General features: G+C 34.0%; 1 protein-coding gene across 2 annotated transcripts; it reads right to left on the bottom strand.

The window, feature by feature from the left end:
* Nucleotides 1-10,417, bottom strand: LOC122311821. Of its 2 annotated transcripts, none has more exons than XM_043126538.1 (12): nt 10,150-10,417; nt 9,956-10,054; nt 9,776-9,860; nt 4,763-4,832; nt 3,812-3,872; nt 3,678-3,731; nt 3,251-3,407; nt 3,067-3,163; nt 1,914-2,023; nt 1,591-1,598; nt 388-498; nt 1-292 (listed from the first exon to the last, which is right to left on the bottom strand). In XM_043126538.1, exons 1-12 carry the CDS (start codon nt 10,237-10,239, stop codon nt 176-178), a joined length of 1,059 nt encoding a protein of 352 aa, XP_042982472.1. In that variant the 5' UTR covers nt 10,240-10,417; the 3' UTR covers nt 1-175. The 2 variants fall into 2 exon arrangements, with proteins under 2 accessions (XP_042982472.1, XP_042982471.1); XM_043126537.1 differs by having other exon boundaries at nt 1,492-1,598; nt 10,150-10,415.
* Nucleotides 10,418-19,982: the final 9,565 nt, after the last annotated feature.

Consider the following 19,982-nt stretch of genomic DNA (forward strand, 5'->3'; position numbering starts at 1 on the left):
TTAGATTATAATTGCAGTCAGACATTGTCTGGATCAGTAGATCAATCAGTAGCTGACATGATATGTAAGCTTGTTTTTCTGTTTAGGAATTGCACCATTCACATGGATATAATAATCATTTTCAACACTAAAGATTATTCGTCGTGCCTGAAGGTTGCAGCCAGAGTAAGAGAAATTAGATTCTAAGACTTTTCCTTATCTCAGTGGAAGATATATCCATGCGGAACCTCTCTTCTGGTATTGATATAAACATGTCTCTTAACTCTTCTGGAATGTCCAAGTCTTCAAGAACCTACAGAAGGTTTATACATCGGCATTCATGAAAATGAAATCTTGACCAGAAATAAGATCGATGAGAAACTAGTGTGCATACATGTGCAGTCATACCTTGAAAGTACCATCAACATTACGACCACCCACGAGGAAAGTGCATCCAGTGTTCTTACATCCAAGGAGTATCTCTAGCATCTTCTTGTAGTTTCCATCATAGTATTTGGGCTGAAAAGGCAATATATGTATGTTTTGGTAAAAAGATGCTAAATCATCATGCAATGTGGTGCTTCAACCTCCACAATATCTACTCCCATGAAACAACTAAACATAAACTTCTTAAAAAATCTCAATCTTAAAGGTTCTATTTTCTACTGCTTTTCTATATCACCTTCACCGTATGTTCTGGGGAGATTTTTTGATAAATATGTTCTGGGGAGATTTAAGTGCAAGTTTCGTCAAAGAAGCTTCCCCTGGTCTTAAATTTATCAGACTGAAAGTGTTTCTTCCTTCTTATAAATAAGATTTTGCAGGTTTTATCAATTGTTTTTAGTATTTACTTTATGTAACTGAACATATTTGTCTCAAATTAATAAAGCAGCAACTATTCTCTAAAGTTCAAACGTGATTGGATTTATAAATTTATTGTACGAACCTTTTTCTTTTATCAATCTTGTCTGAACTTATTTTAACAGTTTTCTGCAATTTTTATGTGGATTGTTTACATGTAACCAAGTCGTTAAAAGTTGGGCACCCATTAAATCAAATTCAGGGGATTGTTTGAAATTTCTCTGAAATCTTATTTCTTCCTATTTTTTACACCACCGAGCAGGCCAGATTCCATATAAGTTGTTTTATTGGTCTTCCCAAACTCAAAACTACAGTCTTCCTCTAAATGCTAGCTAATAGATTGAGAAAACAATATATACAAGATAACATAATTTTGCCCAGTAGTCACAGCCCCATGTGGAGGACAAAAGATCCAGAGATTTTCCTAGGAGCAAAATATATGAAAGTAATTGCATTCTTCTCAAAAACCAGACACCAGAAATTGATTTCAAGGAAAAGAGGTTCAAACAAATGAAAATCTTAGCTAGATGGATATATCAGAGAATGTGATTTAATAACATCTGCTTTACTTCCATTGAAATAGAAAACAATGATGATGATAATGATATAAATGAACCATATGTCAGGCAAGTAAGCTTAAAATTACCGTACATTAATTAACCTTGCTGCAGTGTCAGCACCAATTACAAAAGCACTGCCTGGAAATAGTTCAGCTTTCTTATAAAAAAAGGGCTGATTGGATATAATTACCTTCTTCCCTGTCATTCAAAGAGAGAGATCATTAGGAAGCTGGGAAATATTTTAGATATAGAGCCACTATCCTGAACAACAATCAGTTTAACGAAAATTTGAGAATAATTGCAAATTGTTTTCCAATAAGAAAAATATATTGTTAGACCATGGAATTCTGATAGAACACCAAACGAATCACAGGCCAATCACCGACATGTAGTCATTTTGACAGAAATACCAGTTTTTCGATAAATAAGGCCTTTCTGCAGTCGTATCAATCCTAGATCAGCATAAATATGTATGTATACGAAACCAGTGAAACTATATAGAGAATCTCTCACCAAATTTTTCAAACTGCTTGACACGATCTTTGATTTGGGATACTGATAGTGGAGGTTTGTCTGCATTAACTGCAGATATTTCAAAACATGGATATCCGTCACCACAAATGCTGCACAAAAGATAAGTAAAATAGATGATAAGTGTTTCATATATTCATTAGCATTGGGAAACATAGTCTGTGAGTTGTTTGTAAATGTTTAAACTAGAAACCAATTTCTTGAAGGTTTCCTTAAGGAGAAAACCCAACAGTCTTCAAAACAAATTTATATCCCACATTCTCATTTTGATTTGCACTGTGATCATTCATTACATTTTTTGGAATGTTTCGTATATTCCATGTCTGGTATTTAGTCACTTAACTAAAGTAAAAGTTCAGGAAAAAGGACAAATTAGTCATTAGCCAATTGCAGTAAGAGACATAAGCTCTTTTCCAGTTGCTAGTTTTCTAAGATTCAATGGTTATCTTTTTTATTTTATCTTAAAAGCAGATTAAACATGTGAATATAATTGGTAACCAGCCTAGGCCAACCAAAACACCATAATGAAATCTCAAGGACCATACAGGCCATATATTAGCGAGACCCCAGAAGAAACATAAAAGTCGCAACAACAACAACAACAAATTTTTTTTTTTTTTTTTTTATTGGCACCGGGTGTCCGAGAACAAAATCTCGACTAATCCAGAGGGTGCACAGGCCCTCGGCAAGGAGTTTTCTGCAAGTGCACCTAGGGTAATTCAAGGGGAAGTTCCCCCCAATCCAATGGCCCCTAGAAATTGTTTGCATTTAAGAGGATTCAAACCTTAGACTTGGAGGGAGCATACCACCAAGACCAAGGCCTTTACCATTTGAGCCAACCCCTAGGGGTTACAAAAACAGAAAAGTTGTATGAAAGAGAGTTGTCAGTTAAGGCTTTGTTGAGCTCAAATGGCCCAAAAAAAGGAAGAAAAAAGTAAAACCAATACTACCCCTCCCAAAACAAAGCTCACAGTCTCCGAAAAGAGAAATCATAGTCTCTACTAGTTTCTAGCAACATGAGAATCCTCCCGATACCAAAGGATAGCACAATCAATGTGAAGGATAGCTAGCACATGCAACTTTCTGGAAACCAGCCGTCTAAAATGTGATAGCTTCTAGAATATAATCAATATACCTAGCAGCAACTTCCAAGAGCTTGAGGTGGCCATCATGTAACGGATTGAAAGAACCAGATAGAATTATCTTCCTTTCACTGCTTGATGTATTTGTGTCTGCAAAACAGTTCCTAGATGATTGACAGAAAACAAAAACCAAAATTCACTATACTAATCGGGATTGATATGAGCCAAAGGTAATACCGCTTGGAAATGGATAGATCTTAAAGCATATTTGCCCATTTATAAGTTGCTCCAATTGTTGATCTTCATCGAAATACTTTTCACATTCATCAGATACATCAGATTCTGTCAATCCAGTATCAAATGTCGCTGTAACTCCGCATGCATTTGCCATTGCCTGTAACCAAAAAATAAGAGTCTAATTAAAATGCAAGAGTATTTTAGCGAAAATATAAGGAACAAATTGACGAGCTAGATCAAGCATGTCATGTTTAGAAAAACCGGTTGCAACGAAACAAAGGGAATGCATTCTGTTGCCAAAAAATCCTTTTCTCAAAAATAAGCAGAGAAACACATTATTGGCAAAGGAAATAGAAGCAATTAGCTCCTTAAATATCATATATTTGAATGATTAGACTTGATTATCATCTTTACATTCAACACATACCTTAAGTAAAATATGACTTGAAACCTTGTCTTCTTGCTCTCTAGTTCGCAAACCCTATATTAGTCAAGTAACAGGATATAAATACATGTCACATAATTACAATTAGATGAGAACCTAAATTATACCATAAATACCTTTGACAGTGTAACTGTAGATACCCAAAGCCAGTCAGCTGTCCTCGTTGACAAGCAAAACCTGTATATGATGATGAAACAAAAAGCTCACAAAATAAATAAAATATCTCATATCAGGAGGAACCTCGCAAAAAAAGAATTCTACATACTACAAGATCAGGAATTTAAAATTTAAAAAAAAAAAAAAAAAAAAAAAAAAAAAAAAGAAGAAGAAGAAGAAGAAGAAGCCAGGTCAGAAATTTTCAACAAATGAATATTAAAAAAGTAACTTCAAAAATAAACTTGCAAGACCAACAGTAATATTCTAAATATGATTTAATTCCAATCTCTAGCCGAGATTATCCTTGTCAATGCCTAAAGTATTTCTCTTTTATTAATAGCTGCAAGACCAAAACAGGGTGCAAAAAACCGAAAGCCATTCTATTAAGTTCAGACTATCCTCTATACGGATAGATATGTACCCATGAGCGACTACGCCGATCTTTATATGTATTTGTTATGTCCGAATCTGCTCCGAAGAGGAAGGTTTAGATCTTTCAATCTTATGTCATGAGGGATGTGACCCATGTTAGGTCCATAAGATACCACAGCTTTTGGTGTTCTACGATTCACCTCCAAATAATGAGTAGGTAGTTCGATCCTTTTTAGTCTTCTCTTAACAACAACTATATCAATATGACTATTTAGTATCTGACTATTTAGTAGATAGAAAGCGGAGAAGTGTGCTAATGGAAGGCATAATTTGTACTGAATAGTTAGATAAAGAAGCCTAAGTTAGTTAAATAATTTTATGTTCATAAAACCCATGAATCTATTAAGGTTCCAATTTTTCTTGAAAATAAGAAATGCAATTCACTGCTCTAAAAAGAGGCTTATTCACAAGAGGGAATGAGTTCCTGTCTGTTCATCCATGATCTTTCTTCTTGATACTAAAAATGAGATAGAACATACCGATGGTCCCCAAGTTTTGGGCTTGTGCTAGCCAAAGAACCGGTAAAACCCAAACCAACAACTGGATAACCTATTGATTGGACAAATAAAGGCCATATAAGCACAAGATTAGCAAGGTTGTTAAACATTTAATTCTCAAACTGATAATGCCAATGTAAAGCTCTGGAGGGAGTCTGGGGGCAGTTCTGGCCAAACCCAGTTTAGAAAGGTGGGGAAGGAGTGAAATAAATAAGAGACTGAAATATGTGGAAAAGAAACATGTAAGCCCAGCTTCTGAAACTTAAGAATGTCAATGGTAAAAATGGTCCAGTATATAATTTGTGCAAAAGTTAAATCATGGAAATCTCGCGATTAAAACTACAACAGCTTGAAACAAAATAAAAAATCCAGGAGTTTCAAAATTATGCAAAACAAGGATCATCAATTAAGAATTTTTTTTTTTTTTTTTTATAACTAAGAAGGTTATTAAATCACATAATTAGGCATAGCCCAAATACACATGAAGTGTACAAGAGAAAGACACCTAATTACAAGCTAACCCTGAAAAACAGTACAAAAGAAATTAAGACTATTCCCATCCATTGCAATAACCGAGGCCCAAAGCAGCAAAGTAAGAAAAAGAAAGATCTAATCCCTTCCACTGATCGTTCTCTACACTCAAAACAGAGCCCATTCCTCTCATTCCATATGCACCACATAAGACAGAGGTACTATCTTCCAAGCGGTTGCAATTTGTCGATTTCCTAGAATCCCTCTCCAACACGCCAAAAAGTTCACCACACTCTTGGGCATCACCCAAGCAGTTCCCACCTTAGCAAAGACCTTGTCCCACAAAGCCTTCAACACATCACAATGAAGGAGAAGATGATCCACCAATTCGCCACATTATTTGCACCGAAAGCACCAATCCATTGCAACAATACCGCACTTTCTCAACTTATCGATGGTAAGAATTTTCCTGTGAGAAGCCAACCACACAAAGAAAGCCACCTTAAGAGGCACCTTGCATCTCCAAATATTTTTCCAAGGAAAAAATTTAGTAGAAGAATGTGATGCCAAGACCTTGTACAACAATCTAACCAAGAATTTCTTATTACCAAACTGATTCCAAAGTAATCTATCCTCCCCTCCAGATTTTATATTTAAAGCAAGCTGTAAAAATCAGTAATGTCTCCCACTTCCCAATCCTGGATGTCTCTAATAAAGCTTACTGACCACTAAATAAATCCAGCAGTGTTATCCATGTAATCAGCCATGGAAGCACCTTTATTCAAAGCAATTCTAAAGAGAAAGGAGAAAACATTCTTCAAGGCCCCATCCCCACACCATAAGTCATGCCAAAAACTGATCCGGTTTCCCCTACCCACCTCAAATCTGAATCTGAAGAACTCCCCCCATCCATTATGAATCAATTTCCACACTCACGCACCATATGCCCCTCTTACTTCATTGGAGCACCAACCACCCCAAGTACTCCCATACTTGGCATCAATAACAATCCTCCAAAGAGCATCCCCTTCTAGATGCTACAGATACCTCCACAGCCATTTCCCTAAAAGTGCCTTATTGAAAGTTTTCAAATTTCTAACCCCCAAACCTCCCAATGAAAGAGGAGTACAAATCTTATCTCACTTAAGCAAATAGAATTTCTTCTCATTCTCCATTCCGCCCCACAAGAAAGCACGAAATATCCTTTCCATTCTATTAGCCACTCCTGCAAGCAAAGGAAAAATAGATAGGAAATAGGTTGGAATATTAGATAAGGTGCTCTTGATTAAACTGATTCTACCACCTTTGGACAAATAAATCATTTTCCAACCAGCCAATCAACATTCAATCTTCTCTATAATCCCGTTCCAAATTGCCTTGGATTTATGAGGTGCCCCCAAAGGAATTCCAAGATACTTCATAGGCAAGCTAGAGACTTTGCAACCCAAAATATCAGTCAATTCCCCTAGATTATTGACCATACCTACAAGGATCATTTCAGACTTTGATAGGTTCACCTTTTAAGCTGGATACGACTTTAAAACGTATCAAGAGAGCCCGTAAAGAGCGGATCTGATCAGAATTTGGCTCATAAAGGATCAAAGTGTCATTTGCATAGAGTAAATGAGAAACATTAATGCTGCCATACGAAAGACTGCCCACCGAAAAGCCTGAGATGAATCCCCTATCCGCCGCCGCCTTCAACATTCTGCTCAACACATCCATAACTAAAACAAAGAGGAAAGGGGACAGTGAATCCCCTTGTCTCAATCCCCGGGAGTTGTTAAAAAACCCAGCTTGTGTGCCATTAACCAAGACCAAAAATCTAACTGTAGATATGCAATGCTTCATCCAATTACACCACCTTTCCCCAAAACCATACCTACCAAGGGAATAGACTGAAAAAATCCCAGTTGACATGGTCAAAAGCCTTCTCCATGTCCCAATTTACAAAGGATGCCAGGAACACAGCCTCTAATTCTACTCTGCATGCACTCATTAGCAATAAGAACAGAGTCAAGTATTTGTCTTCCCTTGACAAAGGCATTTTGAAATTTGTTGATGATCTTCCCCATAACTAGCCCCAAATGGTTGGCAGGCACTTTGGAAATGATCTTGTACACTACTAATAAAACTAATGGGACTAAAATCCTTCACCTCCACAGACCCAACTTTTTTAGGAATAAGTGCAATGAACATAGCATTAAGGCCCCATTTGGATAGTGAAAGTATTTAATCTCATATCATCTCAATATTATAATTTTTTCAAATTTTCACACAAAATGTAATAAAAAATTCAACTTTTTTAATTTTCAAAACAATAATAATACTAAAAAATAATATTCTAATCATATTTTATTCAATTTTCAACTTTCATCTTAATTCATCTCATCTCAACTCAATATCCAAATGGCACCTAAGAAGAGGTTTGGATTCAAAACTCATCCTAACTCATTTCATCTTATCTAATTATTACAACTTTCATAAATTTTCATACAAAATACAATAAACAATTCAATTTTTTCAAATCCCAAAATAAAAATAATATTAAAAATTAACATTCTAACAATATTTTATTTAACTTTCATCTCATATCAACTCACTATCCAAACCTCCCCTAAGTAAAGTGGGCCACTTATCCCACTACTCAGGCCCATAAACAGATTCAAGCCCCTATCTATTTTAGTCATTAAACCTTTAATCTTCCCCATGACACTTGATAGCTCAACTCTGGTAGCCCACAACACCCCTTCAACTTCTCCCACCGTCGAGATACCCACAAAATATGAACCGCCCACCCCACATTCCTCCTTGTGATGCCACTTGTCAACATGTGATGGAAGCCACGACCATTTTGAGCATCATGCTAATAACCTTCCCCTTCCTCTAACTATCACCCTCCCCACTTTGTGAAATATTTCTTGCCGGAATACATGCCGGTTTCTTCAAGACCAATACATATGAAGCACCCTTCGAAAGGGGGGGCCTCCCCGGAGGCAACAACCCATCAGATCCCTCCCTATACTGAACCTAAGCTTGAATGGCCAGATCATTTTGAGCTTTGTTTTCATCTACCATAACAAAGAACTTAGAGCCAACAACTGTGCAAGCATTGAAACACGAAGCCTTCCCCAGCCTCTACCTGCAAACCTTCGGGAATAATCAGAGAACCCCTCTTATTCCAATTCCCATATTCATTCAAAAGCAAGAAATAACCCCTCAAATTGGCATGTTGCTGGATAATAAGGACACGATGGCCATCCCACAACTTTCTGACAAAACCATCACCAAGGGTGAGCAAAGCAATCCTCCATCACCTTAACCACCCATGACACCGTCGACACACTAAGAGAAACAAATTGCGAACCCCTCTTATTCCCATTCCCATATTCGTTCATTGGCATGTCACTGGATATAATAAGGACAACATGGCCGTCTCGCAACTTTCTGACAAAACCATCATGCCAAGGGTGAGCAAAGCAATCCTCCATCACCTTAACCACCCATGACACCATCACCACACTAAGAGAAGACCACCCTTCTGCTCCTCTGAATAATGAGAATGAAACTTCCACCCTCAATTGAAAAGGCAAAAGTCTTCAATTCCACCTTCAAACATCTGGAGCTCAACATCAATCCCACCTCTCAAAAGAAAATAAAAAGATTAACAGAAAGAAATGATTTCCTGATTAGGCAGAAAGAAAGGACGGGATTAATTCCAGCAAGAAGTGCCGGAATTAGTCATTATTGACCATCAAGGAGAGTCAAAGAAAGGGACAAATCCCCATAAAACTTAAGAAGTATTTTTGCAATAATAATCGACTGATTTCTGGCTGCAGCATCTTGCATTGAAAATTAATGAGAAACTTTTTACTTGCTCCTTAATCCACATCGACACATGAATAAACAGTTTGCGAAACTTGAGAATATCAATCATAATAATAGTCCGTAGTAAAAATTCTTCCAAAGTCAAATCATTGAAATCTCTTAATTAAAATTACAACAGCTTGAAACAAAATCAAAATTCCAAGAGTTTCAAAGTTTTGCAAGACAGAGATTGTCGACTAAGAAATATTTTTGCAATAATAATTGACTGATTTCTGGTTGTGGTTGCAGAGTAGATACATTTTTGCTTGCTCCTTCTTAATCCACATCCACACATGCCTAAACTAATCAGAGTTGGACACAATCTGAATGTTTTAACTTTTAATTAAATGTTGTAAGCCTATCAAAATTGGAAGCCTACACTGATTATCGGCCATGCCTAAAAATGTTGTGACAAGCTCCGAATACCGATTCAGTAGCTGCTTTTTGCATTATAATTTTGAACAATACCATCCTCTCGAAAAGACATATTACTACGGAGAACTTTTAATTATTGGAACAGTACTTTTATCACTTAAAAGGAATAAAATGACCAATTAATTAAGCACGCTATAAGCTGAAAAACCATATATGAATACCAATTACTACAACTATTATGTCATTTCAGGAAGCGAACATATTCTCAGGACCATTACTGACCCGGCCTAGAGAGCTTGAGTGCGCGATTATAAGACAACAAAGCCATTTCTTCTGCCGTTTGTTGGCTACAAAACCGAGCCGGAATCTACAACAAAATTTCAAACAAAAATAAATCCAATGAACTACAAAATTCAATTGACAATTGGATAAAAGATGGAAACCACGAAAAAGTTTAACAACCTTGCCAAGTAATTGGATCATGGACATTCGGGAATATGGTACCACGGTTTCAAGGACTGTATTTGAAGCTCCAGGCACCGACAGCAACCACCCTATAACCTGAGGATATATTCTATCATCGATTAATGAAAAACCCATTCATTCATTCATTTTTATTTAGCATAGACACATATTATGGAGAGAGAGAGAGAGACCAGAGAGGCTCCGCCGGCGAGATAGAGAACAGCCTGATTGGAACTCGAGTGGACAGATTCAACGACGGCGCGGATGCAAGCTTCCGTCATTGTCGTCACGTCCCTACTCTGAGATCAAATCTTTGTTCATCAGGGCATCCTGCGATGGATTATGTAGGACCACTCAACATCGTCCTTCGATTCCTCTGTACTTGTTTTAGACAACCAACGAGAGCGTAACTTGAACGCAGGGTGTCCCAGCGGATGAGCCAGATCACTTGCACTCCACGCAGCGGATTCTTTCGTTTATGAATGATCCCATAATTTTCCTCCAAAGTTGGGCCGCTCCTTAGCCCAGAGTGTAGCGTAGTGCTAAACACTCAAATGCTTCGGCCCATGTTTTGTAGGCCATATGGGCCTGGCCATGCGGAGATTACCCTCGTTTCGAATATGGGGCGGGGGCATCTTATTATCCTTATATTCACAAGGGCCAATATAAAACAGCATGCTTTACGTATTGTATCAGATTTAATTCATTAAAAAGAAACAAAAGTTAAGACATTGTTTGAATAGTATTTCATCTCATCTTATTTTATTATTATAATTTTTTAAAATTTTTATATAAAATATAATAAATAATTTAACCTTTTTAAATTTTAAAATAATAATAATATTAAAAAATATATCTCAACTCACCATTTAAACAAAACCTATATAACTTATATAAACAATATTATACACGATTAAGAATTGTTGGCAGAGATTCCCTATGGTGTATATTTGTTGGGTTTTTTTTTCTTTTAAATCTCAGAGTGAGGAGTGGTGGTTAGTATAGCTTTTCTTTTGAACGTGACCATAAAGATTCCCACTCACTTAGACATGTTCGGAGTGAGGAGGGATGGTTCGTAACCACAACTCCACCAAAGCGCTAGCATATAAAAGTTCCCAAAATATTTTAGTTTACAAATTTACTAAAAAGACAAACCGTTTTGAAGCATTGACTTCGTACAAAAGAGGAAAGAATGATCTCCAAAACTGTACTGGGCCAGCACCTCAGTGGTTATATATTGCTTGGTTAAATGTTTTAAATTCAATAATATTTTGTTAAGAGCATGATCGATCCAGATCCATTCTACTAATTATGTGGCCACCGCGCGCTAGAAAGTAGAAAGCAGCACAACAGCTTGTTTCCAAAACTTGCTTAGACTCATAGGCCTCGCATGACTAGACTGGTGTCTTGTCCGCACAATGTGCGGAGGAGCTATACTCCAATGTCCATTGCATTCATTATGATGATAATGGCTCCTCTTTACCTACCAAAGCCGCCTCTCTTCATTAATCATTAAAAACCTACAATTACGCTAGCTGTCTCTTGATATCTTTTTAGTTGAAATTGGACTTTATCCTTGTGAACACTGTTTTTTTTCCTCTCATATATAATATTATATATATATATATATATATATATATATGTATATATATCTGCTCATCCCGGATCCAACCACCTATGGCACCTTCCAAGTCTCTGCAACTTTCACTATCTGCAAGACTGCATCCATTTTGAAAGCTTGGAAGGAAGACGTAGAGACAATACTATTACTACTCGACCCATTTTTTCTCTTGTGGCTGCACGCTAAAAGGTATATTAAAAGAAAAAAAACAATCAACACCACCAAATTAAAAATAGAATAAATATTTTTTTTTATCGAATTACATTGTTTAATCTCAAAGAGAGATCTCTCTATCTATCAGATTATCCAGTGCATGCAATGATCAACAGCTAGGGAAAAAAACAAGCAATGTGCCAATGGCCGAGTTGTGTGTGGAATAAAATGATCGGCAATTATAAAAAATCCAGAGCAAAGTACCCAAATGCACATATAATAATGAAGAAAACAGAAGACAATGATTGTAGCCAGAAATAGAGAGGAAAAATGGCTTGGGAAATGGCACACACTAGATAGATAGGGGAGAATTAAAGAGAAGAGATGCTCCGCTCCCTAATAAAAACCGTCTGCTACCAACAAATATTCTCTGGAACAGGTGTCAACCCGTGCACTTATGAGTGAAAGTAATCACTGTTGATCAGGAACGCAGACGACAGACCAAAAGGTGTCTGTCTTTGGTGAAGGGAAGTATCCCTGCTGTAAAGCATGCATGCAGTAGCCCTGCCTGCCTCTTTTTTGTTGTATATATATGACAAGGGCCAGGCTCGATGCATGCATTTACATTACATTAATCTCACGCAGCGCTTGCCCTAGTCCTGTCCTGTCCACGCAAAACTTCTGTATCTGCCATATTATATTATCTACCACTACCAGGGGCGCTAGCTCCACCTCTACCAAACGAAGACTCATAACAGCTCAGACTATATATGCAAGTGGAACTTTTTAGTTTGTACGTACTGTTTGCATGGATCATGAAGATTTCTTTATAATTTTTTAGTGAAAAGAATATCATCATCAATTCGAAAAGATATAAATTATATTATAGGTGAATGTCACTCTATTTGAGATAAGATATTGAACGATTACAAGTAGTATTTCCCTATTTCGTGAGGTTTACATAATATTGTATCTAAAAATATATATTCTTCTATATATTTTATTGGACAGAAGATGAGGATTGGGGTCTTGTAATTATGATAGGAGTAACGTTAAATATAGTATTGTAGTATGCAAATATCACGCACTCTTTTATGAGCTTGCATTCAAAAATGAGTTTGAATGAGTTTTTTTATTAAATGGATCTCAAATTTGTCTTTTTTTTTCAAAAGCAATAGCGCGAAATTTGTATAATTAGTGCTAGTTTAGGTAATGGAGTGTTCTAAGAAACTTCACTATTATTTACTATTTTATCATTATTTTTAACTACTTTATACTACTATTAACTACTATTTAATATTTTATCATTAATTTTTTACTATTATTCAATATATGAGATCATCTCACTATTCAGACACAATCTTGATATTGCAACTAATTAACACTACTCATTGTGATAGTAATTCATATATGTTCGGCGACAATAAAGTGAAGTACATTAAAGTAAACTTAAGACTAGTTTGAGCGGTAAAGTATTCTCAACATATATTACTATTATTTATTATTATTATTAATTTTTACTTATTTTTTTATTATTTTATACTACTATTCACTATTATTCAATATTTTATTATTACATTTTTACTATTTTTTCTCTATTATTCACAGAATATCTAATATCATTTTATAACCTAAATGGAATCTAATTATGACATAAAAAACGAAGTAAATATAGCGTCATTGTACGAAAGAACATTAAATTGTAATTTCTTCTTACAGATCAAGCCTGTGTTTAAGATGAAAGGATAATTAACAAGGAATTAGGGTTCATACATTTATAGAGATTCTTTTCTTTTCTTTTCGAATAAAACTTAGAGAGAGAGAGAGAGAGAATTCTTACGCCATTCATGATTTTATAGGTGGAATTTGACCAAAACGAAACGAAGTTGCAAAAGGGAATCACCAAATGTAATAACAAAAGGGAATCACCAAATGTAATAAAGATTGAAAGTGGGTCATCTAACTCTTGATTGTTTGATTGAACAAACCTAAACTAGTTTTAGATCAAAGTGGAATTAAGCTATGATGGGAGGGACCATATATAAGTACTCATCCAACCCTTCATGATGGATATATTCACCGTTCACGTGATACATTGAAATCAGAGTAGTTCATTCGATCATCCAATCCTTAATTAGTTTATCAACCTTTAATTTCTCAAATTTTTATACTCAAATTATCATAATTTATCCACTTAAATTAGTGGCTCAATCTGTTTAGTGCATCATTAAACTATTGAACGTGTTATATTAATGTGATTAGTTAAAACAATTATGAGATCATATATCACTCTCTTAATTTCTAATGATGGTATATATATACATATACATATATATAAAGAAAAAATTTTAAATCCAAAATAAACATTACTAGATGTGTAACATAAATTATTTATCTATCTCAGCTTTTGTTATTAATTTTTCCATCACCAAAAAACAATGACGATAAAAAAAGACTTTTATATAACAAGTATATATGAGTTATCTAGCTCGATTTTTAATTTATAGATGTTCTAAAATTTTTGTCTAAACTTTAAGATTAAGAGTGAACAAAAGGATAAATATAGTGAATTTTATAATATTTTATTTAGATGAATGTATCTCAAGAGATCCAAATTCTAATTTAGCATATCTGTGGTATGCATGGATTGCCTTTGATGGTTTATCGAGTAGCAAGAAGAGAGAGAGTAATAGGAATCTTCTAAAATCTTATAATTATAAAATCACCGCTTATCTAAAAAATTTAAGTTGATGAAAAGAGATATATTTAATTATTTATATTATATTCTTAATACTCTTCTTCACATATGAGACAGACTTCTATTCAATGAGTGAATTTAATATGTAGAATATTTAATTAAATAAGATGAAGTGTAAAGTAAAGATTTAAACTCAACATCTCTGCTCTAATACCATGTAAAATCATCACTTGTTGTAAAATTTTAAGCTGATGAGAATATATAAATTTAATTATTTGTATTATATTATTAAGACTAATCAATATGTTTTTTTACAATTTATAGAGGTGATATAGACAAATGTGGAACTCATTATAATTAATGGTATGATCTATATTAATTATTTATAAATTATTTGCAAATAGTATTTAGTATTATAAAGTTAATATTTAAATAAAAAAATTATAGAAGATATTCACATAGAGTAAAATGTTTCATTACAAACCAAGAGCAGATCAACACAATAAGAGGATTCTTGAGGAATGAGATGAGATAAAAATTTTATTAATTGTAATAAGATAGTTTGTAAATAATAATAAGATATTTTAAGTTAAATATTTTTTTATTTTTGATAAAAGACATAAAAAAAAGTTGAAGAAAAAAAATTATAAAATTAAAATATTTTTATAATATAATTTTTATTTTAGAATTTGAAAACGTTCAATTGTTTTTTATTTTTTATTTGAAAGGTTAAAAAAATTGTAATAAATAGTTTAAAAATTTTTATATTTAAATTATGTGATTTATATTTGAAAATAAGATGAGACAGAATAATATGAGATTAAAATAATTTTCAAACATGAGAGTTGCCCTATTACACCTTCAAGGCATCCAAGTTCACGAAACACTCCATTTAAGTTTTTAACTTATATTTATGTTTGGTTAGTAAGATCACCTCGAACTATTTTAATACTATTCATTATTATTTACAAGTATTTATTTTATTAATATTGATTAATTTATTATTATTTATATAATAATAGCAAGGAACTAAAAATACATTTTTCCTTTTGAGCAATATTACTCATCATCCCATATTATATATTTTTTATATTTCAAATATATTTTATATTTTTTTATTTTATTTTTATTTAACTAATTAAATTATTTTACTCATTATCTATATACTATATATTATTTATTATCAGAAGAATAAAAAAAATTAAAATAAATATAATATATAATGCCTGAAGTTAATAAATAGAATAATTATTCCCCTTTTATGGACTATGTGGGGTTGAGCACCACTGGCAAAAACGGCTACTTCGAGAGGTTCACATGTGAATTTAGCGCCAATTTATCGCCCCAAAGTCCATATCACGAGATCTTTCAATCGACTCGTTTGTAACAGTTACACTGGCGTGGCCAAGAGCCCAGTGGTCTTTACACGTGGCACATCGATAAGATATCGTACTGTGGACCCACTAGGCAAGGAAAGATCGGGACCATTAATATATCGTATAGTCTTCGATTATTACGGGCAACCAAAGTGACGGCAATCATGCCACTGTCTCCCTAACGGTTCATAAGCAACAGACGTTAATCATGGCTGTCCAACGCATTGTCTCTGGCTATCTCTTCCAGTCTGGACCGTTCGATCATTTCCCTTCATTAAAATAAAAATGCCCTTTTCCAAAGGAAAGATTTGGGAGGATAATTTTTTTTTTTCTTAAATTCCATGTAAATAAATTTCATTTAACTCATTTATAAATATAACAAATATTAAATAAGTATGTGACAAGAGTATATTTTTTAAAATCAAACTTCAAAAGTTAAAAAAAATTTCATTTATTAAAAGAAAAATAATAGTTACAATCGTAAGTACGTAAGTGTTGCCCAGATGACTAACACAAGAGGAGGGGTGAATTGAGTTGTATTAAAAAAAATAACAATTATAAATCAAATATATAATATAAAATATAAACAAAATATGAAATAACAATAAATATAAAGAGTAAGAGTAAGAGAGAAGCAAACTCAGTATGTTAACGAGGTTTGGCCCCACTGCCTACGTCCTCGCCTCAAGCTACCCCTTGAGGATTCCCAAATTCACTATTCAACATCTTTCAGGTGGAGATTAGAAACCTATTACACCTTTGAACAACACCGCTACAAAGGATCCGTGTAGAACACCCTCTACACTTGCAATCACCTTACACGTGGTGATTTAACTATTCCCCGTGTAAAATACTTTCTACACGCACAAGGGTTATACACACCATTTTTCTGATATAAAAGTTGATAGTGGGTAGGTTATCAGAAAACACTCTTCAATGAGTGAAATAAGAACAATACAACGCAAACTATATCTCTCAAAATGAATAAGGATTAAGACTCAATGCTTAGAGAAGAGAGAATGAAAGCTTTGAATGAATATTGTATGCTCTTAGTGTTGTGAATGTGAAGCTCTCAAATGATCTATTTATAGGCATATGAGACTTCATATTCAAATTTAAAAAAATTCACATGTCAAAGATAACATCATTCACTTTTTCAAAAAATTCAAATAAAAGATTCTTCTTTTTCAATTGTCAAAGACAACATCATTCATTTTTTTAAAAAAAAATCAAACCTAATCTTTTACTTTTGGCATATGATAAAATGAGCACACTTTCATTTTCAAAAAATTCAAATCTAATATTTTACTTTTTGCATATGACAAAAGGAGCACACTTTCATTTTCAAAAAAATTCAAACCTAATCTTTTACTTTTTGTATAGAGAGGCACTTCACACCGGTCGGGCTGTTAATCACACAAAAACAGCCCACCATTCATTTTATGCCACGTAGGAAAAAACACTGGAAGGCAAATGCACCGAGTCACATAGAATCACAACGTATAGGCCCTCATTCTGTCTGCCCTTCTCCCCTTCGCACATAGACCGCACCTCATACGATTTTGCAGGCAATTTACTTCACCCCCAAAACCCCCCCTGCCGCGGCCCATCTCTGTACACTGCTCTCTTCCATCCCTCTTCAGTCTTTATTGAAAACTTGGCTACGCTTTTGGGATTTTGGGTAACTTTTTCCTGCCTCGATTCTTCAATTTTCATGTAAGATTTACTTTCAATTCTTGATTTCTAAACATTGACTTTGTGAAGGTCAAGATTTGGTTCTCTCTTTCTAAAATCTTTCACAAAGTCAAGATTTGGTTCTCTCTTTCTAAAATCTTTGTATTGCTTCAAATTTTCTTAAAACGATAATGGAAGAGAGAGATGATGGCTCAAAAAGACAAAAAAGACTGAAACGGCAGTAAAGCAATACAAGCATGAAAAACAAAAGCTTTGGTCATTCTCTCTATCTTTGCATCGGGGTTTGTTTCAAAAATTTTGAGATTTTATAAACGTAGATGGATTGTTAGATTGTTGCTACGTTCTTTTGCCTCCAAATATGGAACATATTTGAGAGTTGGGAATGGGTTTCGTAGACCAAAAATCACAAGCAAACCAAATGGGTTTCGCAGCAAGAGAGTGATTTTTCGATGGAATTCTTCATTAATGGGTTGAAATCTGTCGGCGTAGAGTGAGCTAGTGGCGGTGGAACTTCCAAAGCTCTTGGGCAGTGGTGCAAACAGACGAAAGAGATGACCAACCCCTCGCAGCGATCAGTAATTTTCCGACGGAAGAGATGAAACAAGAGATGAAAGGGGTCTCGCAACGGTGAGATGAGTTTCGAAAGGGAGCCGCGAAATCGCAAGGGCTTGGAGAAATCGGAGAAATTGTGTGAGCTTCAGCTTGGAGAAAACGTGAGGGCAGAGTTTCGTGGAGAAATCATGAGGGCTTCGAAATCACAAAGGGCTTCGTGCGGCTTCAGCTTGGAGAAATCGTGAGGGTGAAATCGCAAAGGGTGAAATCGTGGGGCGCCAATGTAAGAAATCGTGATGGCTGAAAGAAAACGTGAGGGCTTCGACTGGAAGGAAATCGTGGGGCTTCAGCTTGGAGAAATCAAATTTTGGGGGTAAAATGGCAAAGGGGGAAATGGTGAAGGGTTTCTGATTTTTTGAGATGTTAAGCTGTTCAGATGTAATGCTGGTCCATGATTGTTTCGGTAAAAGTCTTACGTGTTGGAATGTTATTGGCCGGCTGTTATTTGAGTAAAACCAGCCCGACCGGTCCCAAGGATTTCTCTTTTGTATATGACAAAAGGAGCACACTTTACTTTTCAAATTTTTCAAACAAAATCATCTACCTTTTGTATAAGTCTAAAAAAGCATCGATCACTTTTGAAAATATTCAAATAAAACATGTAAATGTGAAAGATGACAATCAATCATCTTTAATATTTTCAAAATTCAACCCTTTAATCAAGGCATGCACATGTAAAAGATGACAATCAATTATCTTTAATATTTTCAAAGTTCAACCATTTAATCAAGGCATGTACATGTAAAAGATGACAATTAATCATCTTTCAAAATTTTCAAATATAATTTTCAAAAATATTCATGCACATGTGGAAAATATATTTTAATGCTTTATGATAAAATATTAATTTTGAACATTAATCTTAATTTCGAATTTTAAGAGATTTACAACATTAATCTATGATTTTAATGTGAACTTATTTCCTTCTTGCTCATGCTTGGTTCTTTGATGTGTTTGACTCAATTGTGTGGACAACTTGAGCTTGAAACTCCTTTATTCTTTAAATTCATTTGTTATCATTAAAATCCATGTGTAGATTTATAATCACATGAAACTCGAAACCTTGGGTTCAACAGTAAGTAATATATAATCATTTTTAAAAAAATAAATAAATATGAGACCCATATAAAAAGAATTATTTTTTATAATGGACTCCATTCTTTTTTAAAGTGACTATACATTACTTATGCACTTTACGATTATATGTAATATTATTATTTTTTCTAAAAATTTGTAATTCCATCTCATTAAATTTGTTTTTTCATGTCTCTCTCTATTTATTTGATTTTTAATAGAGATATGAGTTTAATCATATTAGTGTTATGATTGAAGAGTTTGAGATTAAGTAGAATCACTACTAATCTATCTACTCTTTATTATTTCTTCAAAAAGTTACCATCTTGACCTAAATTACAGCATAAGTTTAAACTCATCTATTCTTTTGAAAAACTGCTCATGCTTGATTAAAGATGGCAAATTTCATTTTTCATGTACTTTTTTTAAAATTTTATTTTAAATCTTTACTACTCATCATCTCTATATATCATACACCATATTTATTTTTATTTTTTATTTTTTTAAATTAATTAAGTTTTTATATTTATCATCTATATATCAAAAAAAATTATATATAATATGAAAGTAATAATTAGAATTTTTCTCCATTTTATGTACTCGAAGACTCGAAGTCATGCTTTTATACAAAAAGGAATGGTAGATTAGCCGAAAGCAGAAAAGACTGGAAATAAAAAATAAAAATAGTTCGCATGATATGGTAAAAGTCCACATTGACAGCAAACTTCCAACAAAATATCGCGCGAAATTGCTTGAACTTGATATTAGAGCAACTTTTTCTCAATTTTCTATCTT

Source organism: Carya illinoinensis, chromosome 5, assembly GCF_018687715.1.
Source record: "Carya illinoinensis cultivar Pawnee chromosome 5, C.illinoinensisPawnee_v1, whole genome shotgun sequence".
NCBI classification, from domain to species: Eukaryota; Viridiplantae; Streptophyta; class Magnoliopsida; order Fagales; family Juglandaceae; genus Carya; species Carya illinoinensis.